We start from the raw sequence: 20,016 nt of genomic DNA, 5'->3' as shown, positions 1-20,016 counted from the left end.
AACATTCCTTGAAAACTTAAATTGTTGCTGGAAAGACTGTTGGAAACCTTGGTTTCTGTTGCCTTTTCCAAATGTAGCCTTGCTACGGCCACAGAGCCAATAGATGGGTCCATTTCTGCAGGGCCCTAGTGCATCATCTTTTATAAATGGGAGTCACCTTTGTAATTTTCCATGCACAGAAGGAGCAACTTGTACTGGGAGAAGCATTTTGACTTCTGCCAAAGGATGCCAAGTGGGCTGACATGACTACTCCTCTTAATCTGATAGCTGAGTCATTCCTGCAGTTGCTTTTTAAAGGTGGGAACAATCTCTAGCTAGATCCCCTCTCAATGTGCAGATTCTGGTGTCAGGAAAATCTGAGTAGTGGTGATGCCTCGTGGCCACCGTAATTACTCACAGGCCTATTCAATAGCAGGCTCTCAGCAGGTGATGGTCAGGCTTTGGGAAATCTCTTTTGATCTCCTGATCCAGGTTTGCTGATGGTATTGCAGGGTTATGTTACAGATGTATTTTAACACTAAATAGTGGAAAGCTGAGTATTTTGTGCATATGACCTAATACAACCAACAATCCTTTTTTTTTGTGTCTTACTGTTTTGCCTTTAATGAAATGAATAGATTTAATAGAATCATGTAATTATTCAGGTTAGAAAAGACCTCTAAGATCTTCAAGTCCAATCACTAATCCAGCACTGCCAAGTCCACCACTAACCAGGTCTCTAAGCACGACAACTACGTATTTTCTGAACTCTCCCAGGGACAGTGATTCCACCACTTCGCTTGGCAGCCTGTTCCAGTGTTTCACCACCCTTTGAGTGAAAACATTTTTCCTAATATCCAACCTAAACCTTCCTTGGTGCAACTTGAGGCCAGGAAAACTTTGTCCTTTGCTGGTTTGCACAACCACTGGCAAAGAGGAATACAGTGATAACCCTCCCTCCCCAAAATGTGTATGATTCCAGATTACACTGATAGGAAGATTTACAGTGGATACATAGAGAGCTGGCAGATGCCTGTTTGTGGCAGCCTGGCTTCTCTGCACTGAGGGTCACAGCCCATGGCAGGTGGCCAACAGGTTGCAATGTTGTCCTCTGCATCAACTTGGAAAGCAGCACATTATGTATTTAAACTCCATGGAAAAGGATTTGCATCACTGATGTTTTAACCACACCGTTTAAAACCTTCCACAACCCCTCCCTTACTTACTCCCAGAGAGGAATGAGTCTGAAATGTTTCAGCTTTTCCATTACTTTGCCTGCCTGGAGACGTTTCACTAATGGCTATGAGGTAATTAGCCAGTGTCAGGTGAGTTCCAGCTGCCTGCAGGGCTGGGCCTCCATCTGGCCACTGGTTATCCCCCAGGACAGCAGAATGGTGGGATAGTTCAGTGGTGGGGACTGATGATATCCTACCCTATTTCTTTTTCTCTTTCTCCCCTCTCTTGGATCTCTTGAAATGACTCACTGCAGGGCTCTGTGTATCTGGGGCTGGAAACAGCCTTCGCAAAAGGCAGAGGACAAATTGAGGAGGGAGCCATCACTGGTGCCTCAAGGGATCATCTTTCCAATGTGACACTTCTCCTTCCAGGTGGGTCACCCCGTGTGGGCCACGGATGCTTTATATTCCAGTGGGAAAACAGCCCATCCAAAACAGGGTGTGACTGACTTCCATGCAGTCAGGGATGTAGAGGTCCCAGGAGCAGCCAGTGTGTGTGGCTGCCTCTGCTGGGAGGGCTTCCTGCTCTTGGAGGCTGCTGAAAGCAGATAGCCCTGTGGTGAACAGAGGGTGAAGCCAGTCAGGCCAAAAACAGGACAATGACCCTGGGGATTCAGTGTGAACAGGGAGTCAAGAGGGTTTGTGATGGCACCCAAAATAGCTGCATCCCTCAGGCTGGAACCTTGGAAGGGAAAAAGAGCTCTTCCCAGCTGTTTTTGACAAAGGGGTGATGAGGGGGAGTGGTGATTACTTTCACCTGGAGCTGAGGGGAAGGGCTGAGGTGTTTGCTGGGAGAGGAGGGCTGTGAAGGGCTTGTGTGTGGAGAAAATCTCTGTTGGTGTGAAGAGCTGCTGTGACTCTGTGGCTGTGGTGTCTCACAGTGGGCAGGTGAGTGAGGCAACTCCATTTCCTTACACAAGGTAGTTGTTACCACTGTCAGCTCTGGCCGGGGGCACCATGGATAGGATGTGTCACACCCAGCTCTGTCTTGACATGTGGAACCAGGATAGCCAATCCCTTTCGAGGGACTCTGCATGGATTCACCCCAAAATTCAATGGCTTTTTTTCACAGAGCATCAACTGGCAAAACCAGGCCCCACTATCTGGAAGACTTTCTCCCCCCTGCTGCACAGTGATTTACTGAAAACAGTGTGGAGACCCAAAGGATGATTCAAAGCACATCTTTTTCTCCACTGTTGAGGATGAGACTCTGCTCTGAGGTGAGCCCTTGGCTTTGGGGGATTGTCATGTTCTTGGAGTTTCTTGCAGAGCACTCAGCTGTAAAACAATCTCTCCACATCCTCTGCAAGCTCCACCATCTCCAAATAAAGTTTTGTAACAGTTTGATTTGAGTGAGTAATTCAACCCACTCAGTTTAAAGTGCTTCTGCCCATAGCTCATTTTGTTTGGATAACTAGTCAAGGATATATTGGATCATTGGAGTCCTTCTTTTTAAAATTTATTCACTGTGTTTGCCAAAAATCAATTTGCAGGGTAACTGATTATCTCCTCGAGCAAGCAATGGTGGTAGCAGGGAGTTGACTCAGAGTTGTCTCAGTCCTTCGCAATGAGTTGTGTCATTCTTGCAGTTTATTCTTGTTTAATCCGGTGCTTTGGTAGAGGTTTTTATCATGCTCTGTAGTATCTGTAATATGGCAGTGCCCCAGTGCCTGTTCCTTGACTCTGGCTGTGTGCTGTCCTTGCTCTCTAAATCATCTTCTTTTCCAAACAGAATAAAGCTGCTGTTGTGATAAGTGCAAGCTTAAGAGTGCTTAAATTCTTCTCTGTCAGGTATACTGGTCATTTTGAGTTTGCAGATGTAGCGTCTGACCCTGCACACTCTCATATTCTGCTGAGAGCAGCACTGCTGAAGGCGGGGTAGAGCTCTTGCTCTGTACCACGTGCCTTTACAGACTTTTATTCTGCTGCCTTTTTTCTGGATGTGGAATTATGCATATGGAACTGGATGGAGAAACCAATGGGGAATATGGAGGATACAGCAATTGCAGGATCAGTCCCTGAGCTGTAATCCAGTGAGAGCTATAAATTACTCCAATAACAACCTGCTCTGTTGTAACCAGTGAGAGGCAGGTAAAATAGATCACTTTGTCATTTAGCTTCTAGTTTATTAGGTGGACAGTGATGCTGCCTTAAGAGTTGTTTCTGGTGGGAGCTGGTGTTTGGGATTTGGCTGTGCTCTAGTTTGTATTGTATGTGGAAGGCTCTTAAATGAGAGGCAGACGATCCTGATAGCAGCCTGATGGCATTCCCTGCAGGTATGGGATGTTTGTTATGCTGCTGGTGGGTTGTAGGTACCTGTTGCCAGGCTCATTTGCTTACCAGATCACTTGTGCTTGTCTTAAGATGCATCTTGTAGTTGGGAACTTCCAAGATACAACTGCAAAGATGCAGTCAGTCCCCAAATATTCCTGTGGAGGCAGGGCAATGACTGGTCTCTGGCCTCCTATTTCTGTTTATGGCCAGAAGCAGAAAGACTCCTTCCTTTGAAGACTGCAGGGTAACTCAGTCTCAGTCTCTGTGATTTCCCTCAAGTCCTTGGGCTCTGCAGCTGCAATTGTGTAAGCAACATCACACCTCAGGGGCAGGGGGGTTTTGCCAATGTTCTTGTAAGTCTGATGGTTGGTTACAGCCATTAGGAAAAGCTCTCACTGATGGTAGGGAAGTTTTATGCTTGTTGGGAGAGCTGTTGGAAAAATGAGTTAGAAATGGGTATTTGGATTCCTTTGAAAATCAAATGTAAACTTTAGTCCACAATGATAAATGATGTTGGTGTTTCACATCTGTGTTTTATACATGCCTGAAGTTGTTCTTGGCAAGTGGTGGCAGCCTGGGCCTTGAACCTCAGGGCAACTCAGTGTTCCTGTCCCTGTGAGGAATGTTGTAATACAGATGATGCACTGTTGGAAGAATCTGTGGTGCTTACCTGTTGAAAGAATAGAGACACAGAAAAATATGAGTGCTTTTGTAAGGAGGGTGGTTTTGTTTTTACACATTTGTTTTGTTTTACTAACCAAAGATAAATTCCTTGGCCCAAGTATAATGGTCTGCTTTCCAGGGATACTAATGGTGTGTCCAACATACCTACCAGCCTCTACTGCCACCAGTCTGGAGTTCTGTGGCTCTTGAAGGCACCACAAAAGCCTGTTTGTGGAGCAAGAGCTCCAACACAAGCACCCTGTTAAAAAACAAACTCAGTTACTTGCTCAACCGTGTATCCAGTAGCAGAGGAATGAAAAAACAGGGACAAACTTGGAAGACATGAGAACAAAATTTAAAAAAAGGGATAAAGGAGAAAAAGAGAAAGGGAGGGAGAAAAGGTGAGAAAAGAAAACTGATGTGAATATTGTCAGATTCGTCTGATGTGATGCAGCAGATTTATTAATAATAGGAATGACTTGCTACCTGTCAGTACTCTTTCTCACGTCTGCTTTGAAGAAAATGCTCCTCTTTTGGTATAATTTTTTCTGGGCTGTCTTCACTTGGGTCCCTTCCTTCCCTGGATGCTACTTACTTGAAATGCATCCCTCCTGTTTATTTTCTGTCCTGGAAACTGTGTCTATGAACATGAAGGTGACATTTTAACTGAGCTTCCAGGAAAACTTTTAGCTTTGAGAGAGGGTCCCTGGAACAGGGTGGGAGGCTGGACACATATCCTCCTGTGAACAGAGTTTTTGTGCCACATTTTCCTTGTGTGAAACAATCTGGGAGTGTGGCTGCTGGCACTTTGAGAGTATCATGGCTTTACTCGGCCAGGAGAGTCCCATGGGTGCCATAACAGTGCTGTGCTGTTGAAGGGAAGCAGGGAACAGCCATGGAGGGTGCAGTGACCCTGGGAGGAGCGGGCTGTTTCCCCCCACCAGCTTCTCCCCAGGCGGCATCGGTGCTATGGGCTGGACTAAGTTTTGTTTTTTTTCTTGCGATGCACCTCCCTGTATAAGTGGGAAAGCAGCGGCTGTCCCGCTGGACACCCCAGCCCAGAGGCTTGGCTGGAGGCAGCGCTGGACCAAAGCGCTCCGGGGTCCATCCCACAGCCGCTCGCAGCGCTCGGTCCGTCCCGTCCCTCCACTCGGCAGCAGCTCCCCGGCTCTCCGGCAGCCAGTAAGAATGTGCCTCCCTCTCTCCCTCGCGAGCATCGTCTCGCTCAGCGAGGCAGGGAGCGTTTCAGCATCCCACGCTTCGGAGATCTTTGGATTTCAGGGCTTGTGCTGGTCTTTCCTCTGCCTTGTGACTGCTCTGCTGGAGAAGGGTTTGTGGGAGCAGGGATGGGGAATGGGAAGTCTGTGGGTGTGTAACCTACTTCTGAAACGCTCTCTAGCAAGTGATTTCTTCTTGGATCACTGAGCTAACCTCAGAAACTGACTGTTTTATGGGGTGGTTTGGAAATGGGATTTATCAAAATTCTTGCTTCTGATTTCTTGTGCCTCCAGTTTTTCTGTTACGCATATTCCCTCCTGGAAGGTGATGGCTTTGAAAGTACAGGCAGCCACTGGGGTATAAATACAACCTTTTTCTTTGCTTCTAAGCTGAGCTGATGTTCAGGGGGTGTTTGCAGTGGTACTGAGCTGTATAAGAGCTGTCAGTTGTGTGCTGGTGATCAGATGTGCCTGTTCAAAGCTTTTAATGACACCTGGAGAGGAAATAGCTAAAGCAGAGGCTGCTTTGTGGGCTCTCAGGTGATGTAAGGAACAATCCTGAGAGCAGGCTGGCAGTAACAGGATTGGGGAATATGGAAATGAAAGCTTTTACCTAATAATTGTCACACTTTCCTATTTCTGTATTATGGAGTATCAGGCAGTTGCAGGGTTTCTGCAGCAGTCCCCATGTGAATGCAAACACCTTTATCTTTATACAAATGCTGCACCCTGTGTCTGTCTAGATTTTGGCAGCCACTTGCATGATTGGAAACTATATTCACCCATTCACATATTCATGTATTTGCAAGATGGGTGTTTGTCATTAACCTTTTCTTTAGTAACTGGTCAAAAGTTAAGTTCATGTGTGTGACTCTGGTCCTCTCTGTGACTCCTGAGGAACAAATCTGTGGTTTAGAAATGGATGTGTCTGCTTTATAAACCACTGAAATCTAGTACATGGAATGGGGAAAGTTATTAAAGCAGTCCACCTACTGATATGTCCTTTACCCTGTTTTGAGAGGAAGAGTGTTTTTTTTTAGAATCAAAACCAAAAAAACTTCCGAAAGGAAGCTGATTAAATTCTTAAGTCATGAAGTACAAAGCAAATAGCTGATCAAGCAACCAAATATGGCTTTAAAACTTCAACTTTCTTTTGTAATGATAAAAGCACCCACATACTTCAGTGACAACACCCTTTCCTTTTTTCCCCCCAAGTACAGCATTCTTGAATACAAACCAGTTCCTAATTTCTCCTTAAGGAGCTCAGTCTATAAAAATTCCTTCTTGACTAATACCTACTAGAAAAATGTGAGTAGGTGTTTCAGAGCTAACACCATAAGAGAAAAAAAAACCAAAAAACCGAAAAACCTCAAACTCTCCAAGATGTCAATGCAACAGAAAATTAATTGCTCAGAATTTTGACTGTGTCTCTAAAGAACAAGTTCAGGGCTGGTGTTCTACAGCTGGCTTCAGACCTGCACTGCTCTTAGGGATTTTTTCTGGTTTAAGGAGGTTTTAGGGATTGGGCTTTTGAACTGATTCTAACACAAGTTACTCCCTGCTGTGAATGATGGTATGTCTCCTCATATGCTGGTATAATTCTCTGCCTGGATGTAAATAATGGCATCCCTTCAAAAGAAGGCAACGTTTAGGTTACTCAAACACTTGAAAATAAACACTGTCCAGCCCATCTTGGCTGGCCTTTATTTCGGAAGCAGCCTTTCCATCGAACTGTACCATGAATGGAAAATCCAGGCATATGGTATGAAGCAGCTGGTGGGAGTCCTGTCAGGTCCCTGTTCTCATCCAGGAATAGGGGAATGATGCTGTAGGATGCACTTTATCTGCAATTTAAATCCATATTACATGAATATGACCTACAGTCCACACCCATTTCACTAAGATATAAAAAACTCTTTAAGGAATTGACCTCCTTGCCCCTAAGATGCAACTTTCTTTTGTATCATAGAATAGTTTGGGTTGGAAGGAACCTTTAAAGGCCATCTAGTCCACCTCCCCTACCATGAGCAGGGACATCTTCAACTAGATCTGGTTGCTCAGAGCCCAGTTCAGCCTGGCCTTGAACACTTCCAGGGATGGGGCATCTGCCACTTCTCTGGGCAACCTGTGCCAGTGTTTTACCAGTTTTGAGAGTATAAAAAATCTCCTTCCTTATGTCTAATCTAAACCTCTTTCAGTTTAAAACCTTTCTCTTTTGTCCTATCACAACAGTCCATGCTAAAAAGCTTTTCCCCATTTTTCTTACAAACTCTAAGTATTGAAAGGCCACAAAAAGGTCTCCCCAGAGCCTTCTCTTCTCCAAGTGAACAATCCTGACCCTTTTAACCCATCTTGATGGGAGAGGTGCTCCAGCCCTCTGAACATCTTCATGGCCTCCTCTAGACTCACTCCAGTAGTTCCATGTCCTTCCTGTGCTGGATGCAGCACTGCAGGTGGGATCTCACCAAAGTGGAAAAGAGGGGAAGCATCTCCACCCACCTGCTGCCCACACTGTGGGATCAGCCCAGGACATGGCTGGTTTCTGGCTGCCACCACACATGGCTGATCGTGTCCAGCCTTTCAACCCCAGCACCCCCAAGCCCTTCCCGGCAGGTCTGCCCTTGATCTGCTCCTGCCCACCCTGGGTACAGCACCTTTCACTCCCACATGATACCAGTGTGACCAGTTGTTCTGTGTTATGGGATATCCCACAGCCCTTTCTGTGCTGTGAGAATGCTGGTGGAGATTTGTGTGCCTTTGGTGTGGTCCTTGGGTACCACAGCTGTGGTTATCTTCCCTATCTCCACCTTGGAAAAAAGTAATCCTTGTCAGGCCCTGGCACGGGGTGGGAGCTGGGGCATGGCTGAAATTTCCAGCATTTCAGTGGAGGCAACTGATAATGTGAGCCAGGAATAATATTGTCCCCTCAGCAGTAGCCTCTGTGAATTATGTTCTTTTAAGTTTACTCACCATCCAGTGGATGTTTTGAGGGATTTAGGTGGAAAATTCCTCTTATCTTTGCTGATGAAACAATCCACTCCAGCCTATGTTTAGCATTTCCCTTTTTGTGGTGCTGCTTAGCCCTGAAGTCCCAGTGGCATTAAATGCAGCAAGATAAGCCTCACCACCAACAATGTGCAAAATTTGCTGAGGCTTTTTGATTGGTTTTGATTTGATTGCTCCTAAATCAGGGCAGGTCCCTAGAGAGCAGTGGACAAGCCCTGGTTGGTTCCAGGCATCCTCTGGGGTCCCCCTGAGAGGCAGATGTGTGGAGAGCTGAGTCAAACAGCTGGTGCCTGCCTGTCACCCTCATGGTCCTCAGCCCCTGTCACCTTGTGCTCTGTATGTAGAGCACAAGTAGCAAAGCTGAGAAGTCAGATTCAATTCTGTAACTTTAGCTGTGTGAGCTCACTTTTCTTTGAAAAGGTGATGGAAATCAGGTCTATACAATAAACCTCCCTAGAACTGACCCGTGATTTCATAATAAACAATGCATTGTAAGTCAAAATATTTCAGCTGGGTTCATTTGGATCTCTTTTTTTTTCATTTCTCTATTACAGAATACACAGATAGGGAGAGTTAACAAAGCAGAGAAGTCTGAGATCAGTCGTTTCATGTCAGATTTTGGCAGAGGGAGTGTGGGAGGAAGAAAGAGACCTCATATATCATTTAGATACCCTATTTGGAGAGGAGTTTTAAGCAGATGGCTCTTTGAGACACTGGAACTCTAAAGAATTAGATGCTATTTAGATAAATGCATGTTTCCACTTCTGCAGTGTGGTTTTAGGACTGTGCTGTATATTCTGGCTTCAGTTCCTTTATACTTGGGTCCAGTAAAAGCTCTGCTGCCACTTGGCTGGGTGTAGAACCAAAGGTGTCAGGGCATCCCTGGGTCCCAGGGGCAGGATGTAAACCAGCATGTTGCACTTCTTGATGTGCTTTGACTGGGTTTGTTTTTGTCGATGAGCAGCTGAGAGCAAGCCCTGGGGATCCCCCTGCAATTGGTCTCTGTGGGATTGAACTGGAGCCGAGAGGCTGAGACTGGTCTGTGACGAGCATTTCTCTCTGCTAAACCTCTGCCTGAGTCTGAAGTCCTGCAGACTCAGCAAAAATGCAGTGTGTAAATTGGTGGAATACAGTCCCTTAATGAAGGATTACGAGTTGCTCAGTGCAGGGAAGGGGTGTTTAGAGGCAGTCACAAAATTGGGCTAAAATGAGATCTGGATGCTGGGAGGGAGCCCATGGGTGGTGCTGCTGAGCCCTGCAAAACAGGCAGAGATGGGAAGAGTAGCAGGAAAACACAGCCCTGTCCCAGCCTCTTACCTCTGTTCCCAGGGGATGCAGGTGCTGTGCATACCACAAGTTTACCCTCCCAAAGCCTGTAGTCAAAAATCTTTTATCAGAAATTGGCTCATTTTTCTGCTCAAAGTATTTCCTGTGAAGGCTTCGCTCTGCTCAAAGCTGCTCAGTGGAAAGCCACAGAAAAGCCCCTGACAGGGCAGTGTTCACCCAGACTGTGTGGCAAGCACTGAGGCAGGGTTTGGCTCTTGATGCTTCCAGTGTAATTCAGGTGTGTGTGGTGCCAAGAACGCTGCCAGAGCAAATTCCCACTGTCAGAGCAAGAGATTGGGGTGTAGTCTGGGGGACAGATGGATGCTCTTATGCTTCTCCAGCCTTTTCATCTTATGAAGAGAAGGGAAATAGGGTTTGTGTCTTATGACAAGACAGAGTTAAAATTACATTTATTACTTTGGAGATAATCAAAAGTAGGGCAAGCATTACATTATAGCCACACTGGAGTGGGATAGACACTGTCCTGAGGAAGCACTGTTTCAAAAAAGGCTAAGCTGGAGAGTATCCTGGAAGAAGTTGGAGAGCTATGACAGGCTTCCTGACAGTGATGGAGCTGCATCCCTGGGTGGAAGGGCTGCTATTATGCTGTGTGCCTGACTGGAACCTAAGGCAAAGGTACAATTTTGGTTTGCATGCTGTTACAGAATTGTAGTATTATTGTAAATAAGAAATTCAAAACCTCTTGACCTCACACTGGTGTTTTCTGAAGACCCACTCGTTCCACAGATATGCCTGAACTTTTTTGGTTCCTTGAGGTGACCCTACTGACCCCTGGCAAGGGAAAACAAGAGCAGGGTGGAAAAGAGGAGACTAAAATCTGCTTCACAAGAGGTTGTCTAACAGGTACAGCTTGAGATTTTAATAATTTGGATCAAAATGTTACAGAGACTGCAAAGTTACAGTGAAATCAGTGTTCTCATGTTGCCACTGTGATGTAGAGGTAGAAAAGGAAAAATAACTAAAAAAAGGCAAAATAGAAAAGTTTTCCCTCTTGGAAAATCCTTCCAGTTGTCTTCAAGACATCAGAGACTTTCATGCTTTGTGATGCTTTGACATACGAGAGAGCTTCAAATTAAATAATGGCTGTGTGGTGTCTGTCTACTGAAATTATGGGTTTGAGAGGCCCCTGTTCATGAGCAATTGCATGTGCTTGGTAAGCCAAGGGACTCCTGTGGGGAGGCCCAGTTGGTACAGAGATCTGTAATTCACCCCTTTGGCTTCAAGGTACCTTTAGCACAGAGGCAGCTGCCTCAGTGTGTGAAGGTTCTTGTGTTACACCAATGTCTCAGCTGCAGAGAAGTTCAGATCTTCTGGCAGAGCAGGAGTTGCTGTCCACTGTTTTGCTTGGACAGAGCAAAAAAATCCCCTCAGCCCTCCAAAACCCTGTGTTATGAGCTAGACTGTTGGACATGCCTTTCTTCCTGTACTAGGAAAAATAGAAATGGTTCATCTCACTAAAGCCATGGCTGGTCCAGCCCACAGGGGTTGCTGGTTGGCTTTCCTGCAGGGAATTGGCTCCCAGCTCTTCCTCAGAGCCTTCATTTGGGAAGATTCATTTTTCATGTACTTCCAGTGGTCTGTGACCAAAGACCCCCTTAACTATGAAACTACCCTAAAAATAGATCCCCCACCACTGGGAAGATGCTGGGGTGGGAGAAAATAGTGTCCTTTCTTTAAAAGAAATGCCCCAAGTTGTGGGAACCATCTGGACTTGGCAGGCTGCTCAGAAGACATTTGCTATTTGTTTGCCTTGGGACTGGCTGCCCCTGGCAGTTGTTGCCATCAGCCTCCTTTCTTATCCCTCCTTTTCTACAATAAACACTGGAGCAAAGGTTTGGAATTAGTCACTTGTGAGACACTGCCTGCTCCCCTTTCCAACTTCTGTCTTATCATCTTGTTCTTGGACTTCTGAGCTTTTTCCACTTTGTTGTGTGCCACTTGGTTTTCCCCTCTTCTCATTGCACTGATAAAGAAAAGAGCTCTTTCAAATTCCACGTAGGTGTGTCATGCCCGGGGCTACCAAGGATCCCAGGAAACTGCCACCCTGGGACAACACTCACGCTGCTGCTGCTGCTGTGTGCTGCACAGATGTTTCTAGCATGACTTTCCTAATTCAGTCGGTGGGTTTGGTGAGTTTCTGGCTGATGACTGTTCAGATGAAGAGCTCACGGGGGCAGTGTTAGGATCCTGGGAGCATCCCAAGGGCCTGGCATCAAGTGCTGCTCCTTAGCACAGCGTTAACTGCAGGGCAGTCAGTGATTCGAGGGAATGCAAACACAGACAGCACCTCTAGAACATGGGTGTGTGGTCGTCATTCAGGGACTGACTACTTCCTACTGCTTTGTTTCCAAAGCTTTAGAAATTCCCTGGTGGTCTCTAAGCATTGGCCTGACAGTACCATAGGGCAGGCATTAATGATCAGTCCAGGATGCAAGAATTTCTGTGTTGGATCTCATTCACTTTAAAAATACACAGAGCTATATATTTCACTCAACACATGCAAATACAGTTTCCTGTCTACCCTTGCTCTGCCTGTTGAAAGCCAGTCACACTTCCCCATGGGACAGCCTGCCAGGTAAATTCCAGTTGGTGTGTAACATATTTCAGTGCTGCTCCTAGAAATGGCCAGGATGGCACCATGGGAGCAGGAGTCATTATCACCATAATGATTTAGAGCCAGAGGTGGAAACTGACTCTGGATCTCTCTCTATGATGGGTTCTTGCAGTGGGTGGGGGACACAGTCTGCCTGCTTTCATATCAAAAGGCTGGACTGGGAACTTAGCCGTGGGTTGTGTATCTTGGCCAACATTTCAATTTACTGGATTGAGCTGGTTGGGGCAGAATTCTTCTTGGCACAGCTCTAGGTGTGACAGAAAAATGGACCCTGCTGATCTCTTCCAAGCGCTCTACAGGTTGCATATCAGAGCTGGAGAATACCCTGGGGTTAGTCCGGCTTCCCTGGCTTCTCAGTGCCCTTTGTGCTGGCGCATGTGATGATGAACTGGAGGAAATTCCTACCGAAGAGCATAAACAGGCAGCAAGTCCTATAACTGTCCTGTGCCCTCACAGTCCTGACATGTGAAACGAAGTTGATGATAGCTGGTGTTAGTGGATATGCCAGTGTCAGACCCTTCTGATACCTGTTCTGGGAAAAGATAATTTTATTTTTGGCTGGAGACAATTGCAAACATCCTGTGGTTACTCTGGTGTGCTGGAGGAGCCTACAACACTTGTGTGATGTTTGGGGTGGCAGGAGGCTGCCAAACAGCTGTGGTGTGTGTGAGTGAAAGCCATGCCTCACACCTCATTTCCTCAGTTTCATGTGTCTGGGGTCAGCCCAAAGGCAGCTTTTCCTCTGCCCTGCAGTGCTAACACAGCCCATTTCCCAGTCCTGCCGGTGAATACCTCCTGTCCTGCCCTCCCTGCTCTTGCCCCAGCCCCTGTTGGAGCTGGATTGTGGTAAAGCTCTCTGTGTATTCCACGAGACACTGAAACAAACAACCAGTATATCTCTTATAAGCCAATGAGTAACTTGTTTTGGTTACCAGGGAGATTGTGAAGTGCAAATTCAACCTGAAATAGCGATGAGCTCATCCTTGGAGCAGCATCGGTGCCTGAGCTGGAGCAGCCGGATGGAAAGGGAGCCAGTGCCAGGAATGTTGTCTGCTCCACCGACATTTGGATGCTCTGTGAGCTGTTTTGCCAAAGAGCTTTTGCCCTGTAAATGAGATTGTGCAGGGGATGGTGGGTTAGGCTGGCTCCTGAGCCAGGGCTTTTACAATTCCTGGAAGTATGGCAATGACATTCCTGTAGGACTGTGGGCTGGAGAGCCCTGAGGATGAGTTAAAATGCTGTGGCCTCTTCTGTCATCTTCCCCACCCTGGAAACCAATCCCTGCAAAAGCATTAAAGGGAAAACTGAAATGCTTGACTTGCAGATAAGGGCTGGTTCTAACCAGCCTGTTATGCAGGTGTACTGACAGGCAGAGGCTCTGCCCTGCTGCTGCTCCAGGTGCTGGAGCAAGGACTTGGAAAAACCTCATTCTCTTCTGCGGCATACCTGGGGCAGGAGCTTGAAAGTTTGGGTCTGTCATTATTTTACCCTGAAGAGTCCCCAGTTTAACTAGATCAGGACTGGACTTTTGGAGTCACCTCCTGCCCAGGCATGGCAGGCAAATGCAAGAGCAGCTGCTGCAAGCAGAGAGATGTCTTTCCTGCTCTCTGCTGCAGAGCCAAGTCCTGAGTGGTGGAGGCTGGGGTTGGAGGGGGCTCTCATAGGGTTGCTGGCCCAGGCAGGGCTCCCACAGCATCCTGCACCTTTCTTTGTTAAGAAGAGATGGTTCCAGATGTACTTGCTTTCAGTGAACTCACATTTTCTGAAGAAATATAATGTTTAACTGAAAAGGTCTATCTGTAGGGGGTACTGCCTGCCTTCTGTACTAGGATGCTGCACGGGGTGGGGCTGACAAAGCTGTGGCAGTGGCATCTACTGCTCCCTTTTCTTGGTTTTTTCTTCCCATTGCTGAATTATCAATACATGAAATGATGCAGAAATACATGAGAACATCACCTGGCAGCTGTCTTGATGAAGCAATTCATGAGCCACTTACCAGGGGCTCACTGATGGATCTCACCAAATCTTTTAAGATGTAATTCCCAGTGACTGAGACAGGTATCAATTATCAACAGCGTAAATGCAAACAAAAGCTGAGCTCCTGAAATATAATCCTACTCACATGATGTAAAAACATAATCCTGTTTTTGATTAATCTCATGGCTTTCTGGAGCAAGGGATGAAGGTTGCATCTATAAAAAGAGATCAGTTTCAGCAGGAGTATTTTGTATTTTGGAAGTCTTTTATTAGAATTTTACAAGTGTGGAGTGATCTGTAGAATTACGTGTTCTTGCAAGTCCCTTCCAGGACTGTGGGTGGATTTTCTTTCATCTCCTTTCTGGAGCCATGTGGGAAATGCTTTGGTGACATGAACAAGTCCCTCAGCATCATGGGCAGCTCTGTCATAACCACCACTGCATTCAGTCATCAGCTCTGGGGAAAGGTTTCATGGAAGTACAAAGGCCTTTTATAGCTGGCAGAGTGGGCAGCGCTCTCAGTGGTGTGCCTGGGCCATCCCAGTGGCTGTGTTTGAGTCTGTGTGACTCTGCTGTGTAGCACAGCCTTGTGGCCCCCAAACTGTCCATCACTGAGCTGGACGTGGTGCCAAGCAACCAATAAACCTACAAATGCCACTGCAGCATTTTATATTCTGCTTTCAGCAGCTCCTTGGAGACAAGACACTGCTTATCTAATGTGAATTGTTTGCATGAGGTGTTTGGGGATCCTTTGTGGCAGCAGTGGATGTTAACATCTGGGAGCAGGACAGGCATCCCTGCAGGGCTTCCCCATGGCCCCTTCCAGTGTTTCACCTCCTTGGGATCAAGGTGTGTCTGCTTTTTGGCTCTCTCTGGACAAATAAGCTTATTGCTGTGCTGTGCAGATCCTGGACTTGGCCAGGACCAAGCCTGACCTTGCTCAACACTGGGACAAAGCAGACAAGGCTACCAGGCTTACTCTAGCACAGCTGAGAAGAGAATTTGGCTCAAGAGGTGTAACTTTATCAAAGGGACAGCAGAGTCCTTGCTGTTGCAGGAAAAGTCCCTGATGATTGGGAAACCTCACCCTTTCCCTATTGTCCTGCAGCATTCCCAGAGGGACACAGGTCCTTGTGGGCTCTCATGCAATGCAGTTGCACAAACTGGTTTTAAAAGAATGCAAACCATTGCTTCACATCTGTTTTAGCTTTTTGACGGTTTTTGACGGTTTTCTCTGGCATTTGTGTGCAATTAGCACAGCGTTTTTGTCACACAGAGCCCATCCTCTCCTCTAATAGCTGGGTTTGGGCAGCAGTTGGGCAGCTTGCAGTGATTGTATCGAGAAGGGCTGTTTCTCTTTGCAGACTGTGTTACTTGTTGTCCATGAATTTATTGTCTTTTTGCTACTTGAAAAAGAAAACAAAATCATTTTTTGGACCTGGATCCAGCCACCGAGCAGGGGAAGGCTTAATCAAACACCTAAGTACTTCTACCAACTTCAGTTGGTTTATTTCTATGTTTAAAAGCAAACACTCTTCCAAGTATCCCACTTTTCTTATTCCAAAGTTTGTGTTTAATGAATGTACCAGCCCACAGACTTTGCCCATCACTCCAAGAGTCAGCACTGATAGAAAAGCTGTAACTGCAATGCTGCTCCTTTGAAGGCGCATGGGAGAGGAGAGGGGACCTTCTCTTGCCTCTGAATGTCCTGGCCTGGCTCTAGTGAGGTGGGAGATGAAGGTATTTTCTGTTTCAGCAAATGAGAGGCAAATTAAATTTAGCAGTTTAAGTAACCTCATCTCTCCACCCTGTTTTGGCCCAAACTATGTCTTACCAAATATAAGTCTGCTGAACTTAACACTTCAAAGACACTGAAGGAATTAAATTTTTTTCAGATTGACCAAAAACTAGAATGGAATTGTGTTGGGGAAAGAGAATTCCCTTGCCTCCCTCTCCAAAACAGTCTCTGTCCTGCAGACACTGACAACTGGATTGCCACAAACTGGGGCAGGGCTCTGAAAGCAATTCTGTGCTGGGACTCTGGTTTTAGCTGAAATTGAATCCTAACCCTGATGAAAGACTTAAAGGTATTTGTTCCTTTTTACATTTGAAGCTGTGTTTTTTAAGTGACTCCACAGGGAATGCTTTCCAGAGTAGTCCTTACCCAGCTCTGATCTGACATGATTTCCAGAGAGACTTGGGATCCTTATCACTTTATGAGATTTATGTTCCTGTATCACACAGGCACTTTGAAAATATTACCCCTGACTCCAGAGAAATGGCTCATACATTTTAATGCTGTTATTAGAAATTGAACTGACTGCACTTATCCTCAGTGGAAATTGCTGTGCAGCTTGGGGGAAAAAACGTACAGAAGGCACTGGTGGAGATTTCAGAGAGCTCTTGTCATGCTGAGATGTGTGTGTTTCTGGTGAAGGGGTCTGCTGAATGAGAAAAGCAAGGGTTGATATGCACCAGAGCAAGGGAGAAGAACAAGTGTGTGGGTCAGTGACATGGGCTGAGACATGGGGCATGGGGCTCAAAGCATCCTAAGCAGCTTCTGGACTGAAAGGGAGAGAACAGTGGTGGGGAAACATGGGCTGCTCTGGCTTGTGTGCCCCAGGATGCTGTGGTGGTGCTGCCCAACAAAGGGGAGACTGAGGGGACACCTCATTGCAGTCTGCAACTTCCTCATGAGGGGAATGGAGGGACAAGATCTCCTCTCTCTGGTGACCAGTGACAGGACCCAAGGGAATGCCATGAAGCTATGTCAGGAGAAGTTTAGATATTAGGAGAAGATTCTTCACCCAGAGGGTGTTTGGGCACTGGGACAGACTCCACAGAGAAGTGACCACATCACCAACCTGACAGAGTTCAAGAAGCATTTGGACAACACTGAAGTGCAGGGTGTGATTCTTGGGACTGTCCTGTGCAGAGGTGACCTCATCACTGTCTGTAACTACCTGAAGGGAAGTTCTGGCCAGGTGGGGGCTGGTCTCTTCTCCCAGGCACTCAGCAATAGGACAAGGGGGCACGGGCTTAAGCTCTGCCAGGGGAAATTTAAGTTGGATATCAGAAAAAAATTCTTTACAGAGAGAGTAATCAGGCATTGGAATGGGCTGTCCAGAGAGGTGGTGGATTCACCATCCCTAGAGATTTTTAAACGCAGATTGGACGTGGCGCTGAGTGCCATGATCTGGTAAAGGGAATGGAGTTGGACCAAGGGTTGGACTCGATGATCTTGGAGGGCTTTTCCAACCCAATCGATTCTATGATTCTAGAGACAGAGTTGAATTGAATGATCCTTTTGGGTCCCCTCCAGCTCAGGATGTTCTGTGGTTCTTTGCTGTCTTAGTAACGTAGAGAAAATGAGCTGGCTGAGTGCTGGTTTAAACTGGTATATGAATAGTGTCCTGCTGGGGTGCTCAGACTGGTGAAAGGTGCTCTTTGGAGGAGAAGCAGCAAGGATCTGCAATAAAGAAACACATTCAAAATATGTTGCTTTTAGAATAATTTTTTTTTCCTGTAAATGAACTTGCTCAAACCAGCTGACCAGGGCACAAGGCCTCTGAGGAGCACTCACACTGGGCTGCAGGGCATTGAGGCTCTGGAGCTGCTGACTTGGGAGTTCTTGCTCCTGAGTGTGGAGGGAGGAAGAGGGACACAGCTGGCAAAATTCCCCTTATCAAGGCTCTGGGGTTTTTTGAAAGTTCTGACTGACTTCTCTGGTTTTGCCTGAGCCCTTAGTCTTGGAGGTCAGTTTGGGAAAGAACAGCCAAGGCAAGTTCTGTAGGTTCAGTGCAAGTGGTCTCCTAATCTGGCATGGGCTTCAACTTCCCTGTGGAAGGAGAGAGGCAAAGAGTTTGTTGGAGCAGTGTGGTGCATGGTCAGTGAATGAACAGGGCTGTCATGGGAGGCTGGATGGGTGATTTGCAAAATGTTAATGTGAATGGGGGCTGAAGCCAACCAGCAAATTCTGGGCAAAGGGGAAAAGTAAGTGGCATCTGTTTTGGAAGAGGAAATGTGTGAAAACACAGGACCAGAACGAGGTATCTCAGAAGGTGCAGCACAGCTCCATCTTACAATGAGTTGGTGCCTGTGACCTCCTCACCTGCCCTGCTGGGTGACCTGGAGCACGTCCCCAGGCTGTCCTGGAGCATGTGCCCTGGCATGGCCAGCGAGTCCCCGTGTGATGTGGTGCCAAAGAGTCAGCTGTGAATCTGAAGCCACTCCAAGGTGAAGTGTTTTCACTTCTGCCCTTGTTGGTGCAGGGCTGGACAGGGCCCAGCCTGGCTGAGCCTTCATTGTGGGTGCTGGAGTGCAAAGATGTTGACCCCTTCTTTTATTTTAAAACACACTTATTTGAAGCTGGAAATTAAATCAAACATTCCCAAAGCAGAGATTTATGAAAATAATTCTTGTGACTAATCCAAGCCCTTAGGCCTCACTGGAGGAGACCTTGCAGCTTTGATTTTCCTTGTAAAGAATGCGCAGCATATGTCCTGACAATTAGTCAGAGTGCCCAAAAATATCCATCAGCCCTGCAAGCTGATCTCCTTCAGCTCTTGGAGCTGAGACAGGCACTGGGTTATGCACTGTGGGGATTTGGGAAAGGTTATTTTTAAAATGGCCACATAACAAGGGGGATTTGGTCCTTTCAGCCACCAGTTCTGGCTAACAACTGAAGGTACAGACAAATGCTAATCTTGCTTGAAGCAACTGCTCAGGGTAATGGGCTGGTTCTCCTGCTAAACCTATGGGGCAGGGTTGGCTCTGTCAGCTCAGAATCAGTGCTGAGGGCATGGCCCCAGGGCCTGTGCCAAGATCAGGCAGTGCTTTGATGGTGTGCTGGATGCCAGGGAGTCTTCCCAACTGGCCTGCCAATACTTGGAAGGGCATGTCCTCATTGAAGTGGTGTCCTGTCTTCACCCTTAGCCAGATAACATGATCCTGCCTAGCCCTTTCCTGAGGGCTTTTGTTTTACCCTTCTCCGAACACCTGAGCTGAAGTTTTCTATCCTCAGTGTCTCTCACATGCTGAATTTCTGGAGGATGTTTTGCCAGAATCACAGTCCATCCATAAACAGCCCTGTCTTCTCCCCTGAAAACCAAGCTCTGAAAGGGGAAAAGCCAAGGCTCTTCAGGCCTGCAGAGCCCTGCTGGTGTGGGTTTTGGCTTGGCCATTGTCCTATTGGGGCAGGGGACAGAGGTCTGCAGAGCTGTCTGCCCAGCAGCTTCCCAGGAACACGATGCTGTGCTAGAAAACATCACACCGAAAGCATCCCCAGCAGAGAATGGGCACAGCCTGCAGCACTCACCTTGCAAGTTTTCCTTGTTGCCAGGTCCTTCTGAACAAGGTGTCAGGGAAGGGTGTGGGGGCTACTGCAAACCTGTGGGGAATGTTGGAGAGCATGTGTGTTGCAGCTGATGTCTGGGTAGCTGCTAATTTCTGACTCCTAGTGAGTAGTTCCCAGCTTTCAAGGAGCGATGCAAACTAATAGCTGAACTTCCTTCCATGTGCTCCACGGTGAGCTGCTTAACTTCACTTGGGCAGAGTGTGGCTCAGCCAGCTGCCCACGAGAAGCAACTGAGAGCAATTAGAAGTGCAGAGAGCATAATGGAGGCTGTGAAATATTATTTCAGTGATGGTTCAGTAACTACTTGGTGAAGTCCCGACACGAGCTCTTATTGCGTGGGTATGGTAGG

The 20,016-nt window shown here is 46.9% G+C and overlaps 1 protein-coding gene across 6 annotated transcripts in view; it reads left to right on the top strand.

Annotated features, from left to right (window-relative positions):
• Positions 1 to 1,174: 1,174 nt before the first annotated feature.
• Positions 1,175 to 20,016, top strand: part of FHL1 (four and a half LIM domains 1) — a 36,986-nt gene continuing 18,144 nt past the window's right edge. For 2 of the 6 annotated variants that reach the window (XM_071569696.1, XM_071569693.1), the window contains exons 1-3: positions 1,175 to 1,286; positions 1,469 to 1,586; positions 2,287 to 2,434. Coding sequence is in view for 2 of the 6 variants with exons in the window: in XM_071569690.1 (XP_071425791.1) it covers positions 5,340 to 5,481 (142 nt within the window). In the remaining 4 variants the exon portion in view is untranslated. The other 4 variants (XM_071569690.1, XM_071569691.1, XM_071569694.1 and 1 more) reach the window with 3 other exon arrangements.

The sequence above is a fragment of the Pithys albifrons genome, chromosome 14 (genome assembly GCF_047495875.1).
Source record: "Pithys albifrons albifrons isolate INPA30051 chromosome 14, PitAlb_v1, whole genome shotgun sequence".
Classification (NCBI taxonomy): Eukaryota; Metazoa; Chordata; class Aves; order Passeriformes; family Thamnophilidae; genus Pithys; species Pithys albifrons.
This window is presented reverse-complemented; position numbering and strand designations above follow the sequence as displayed.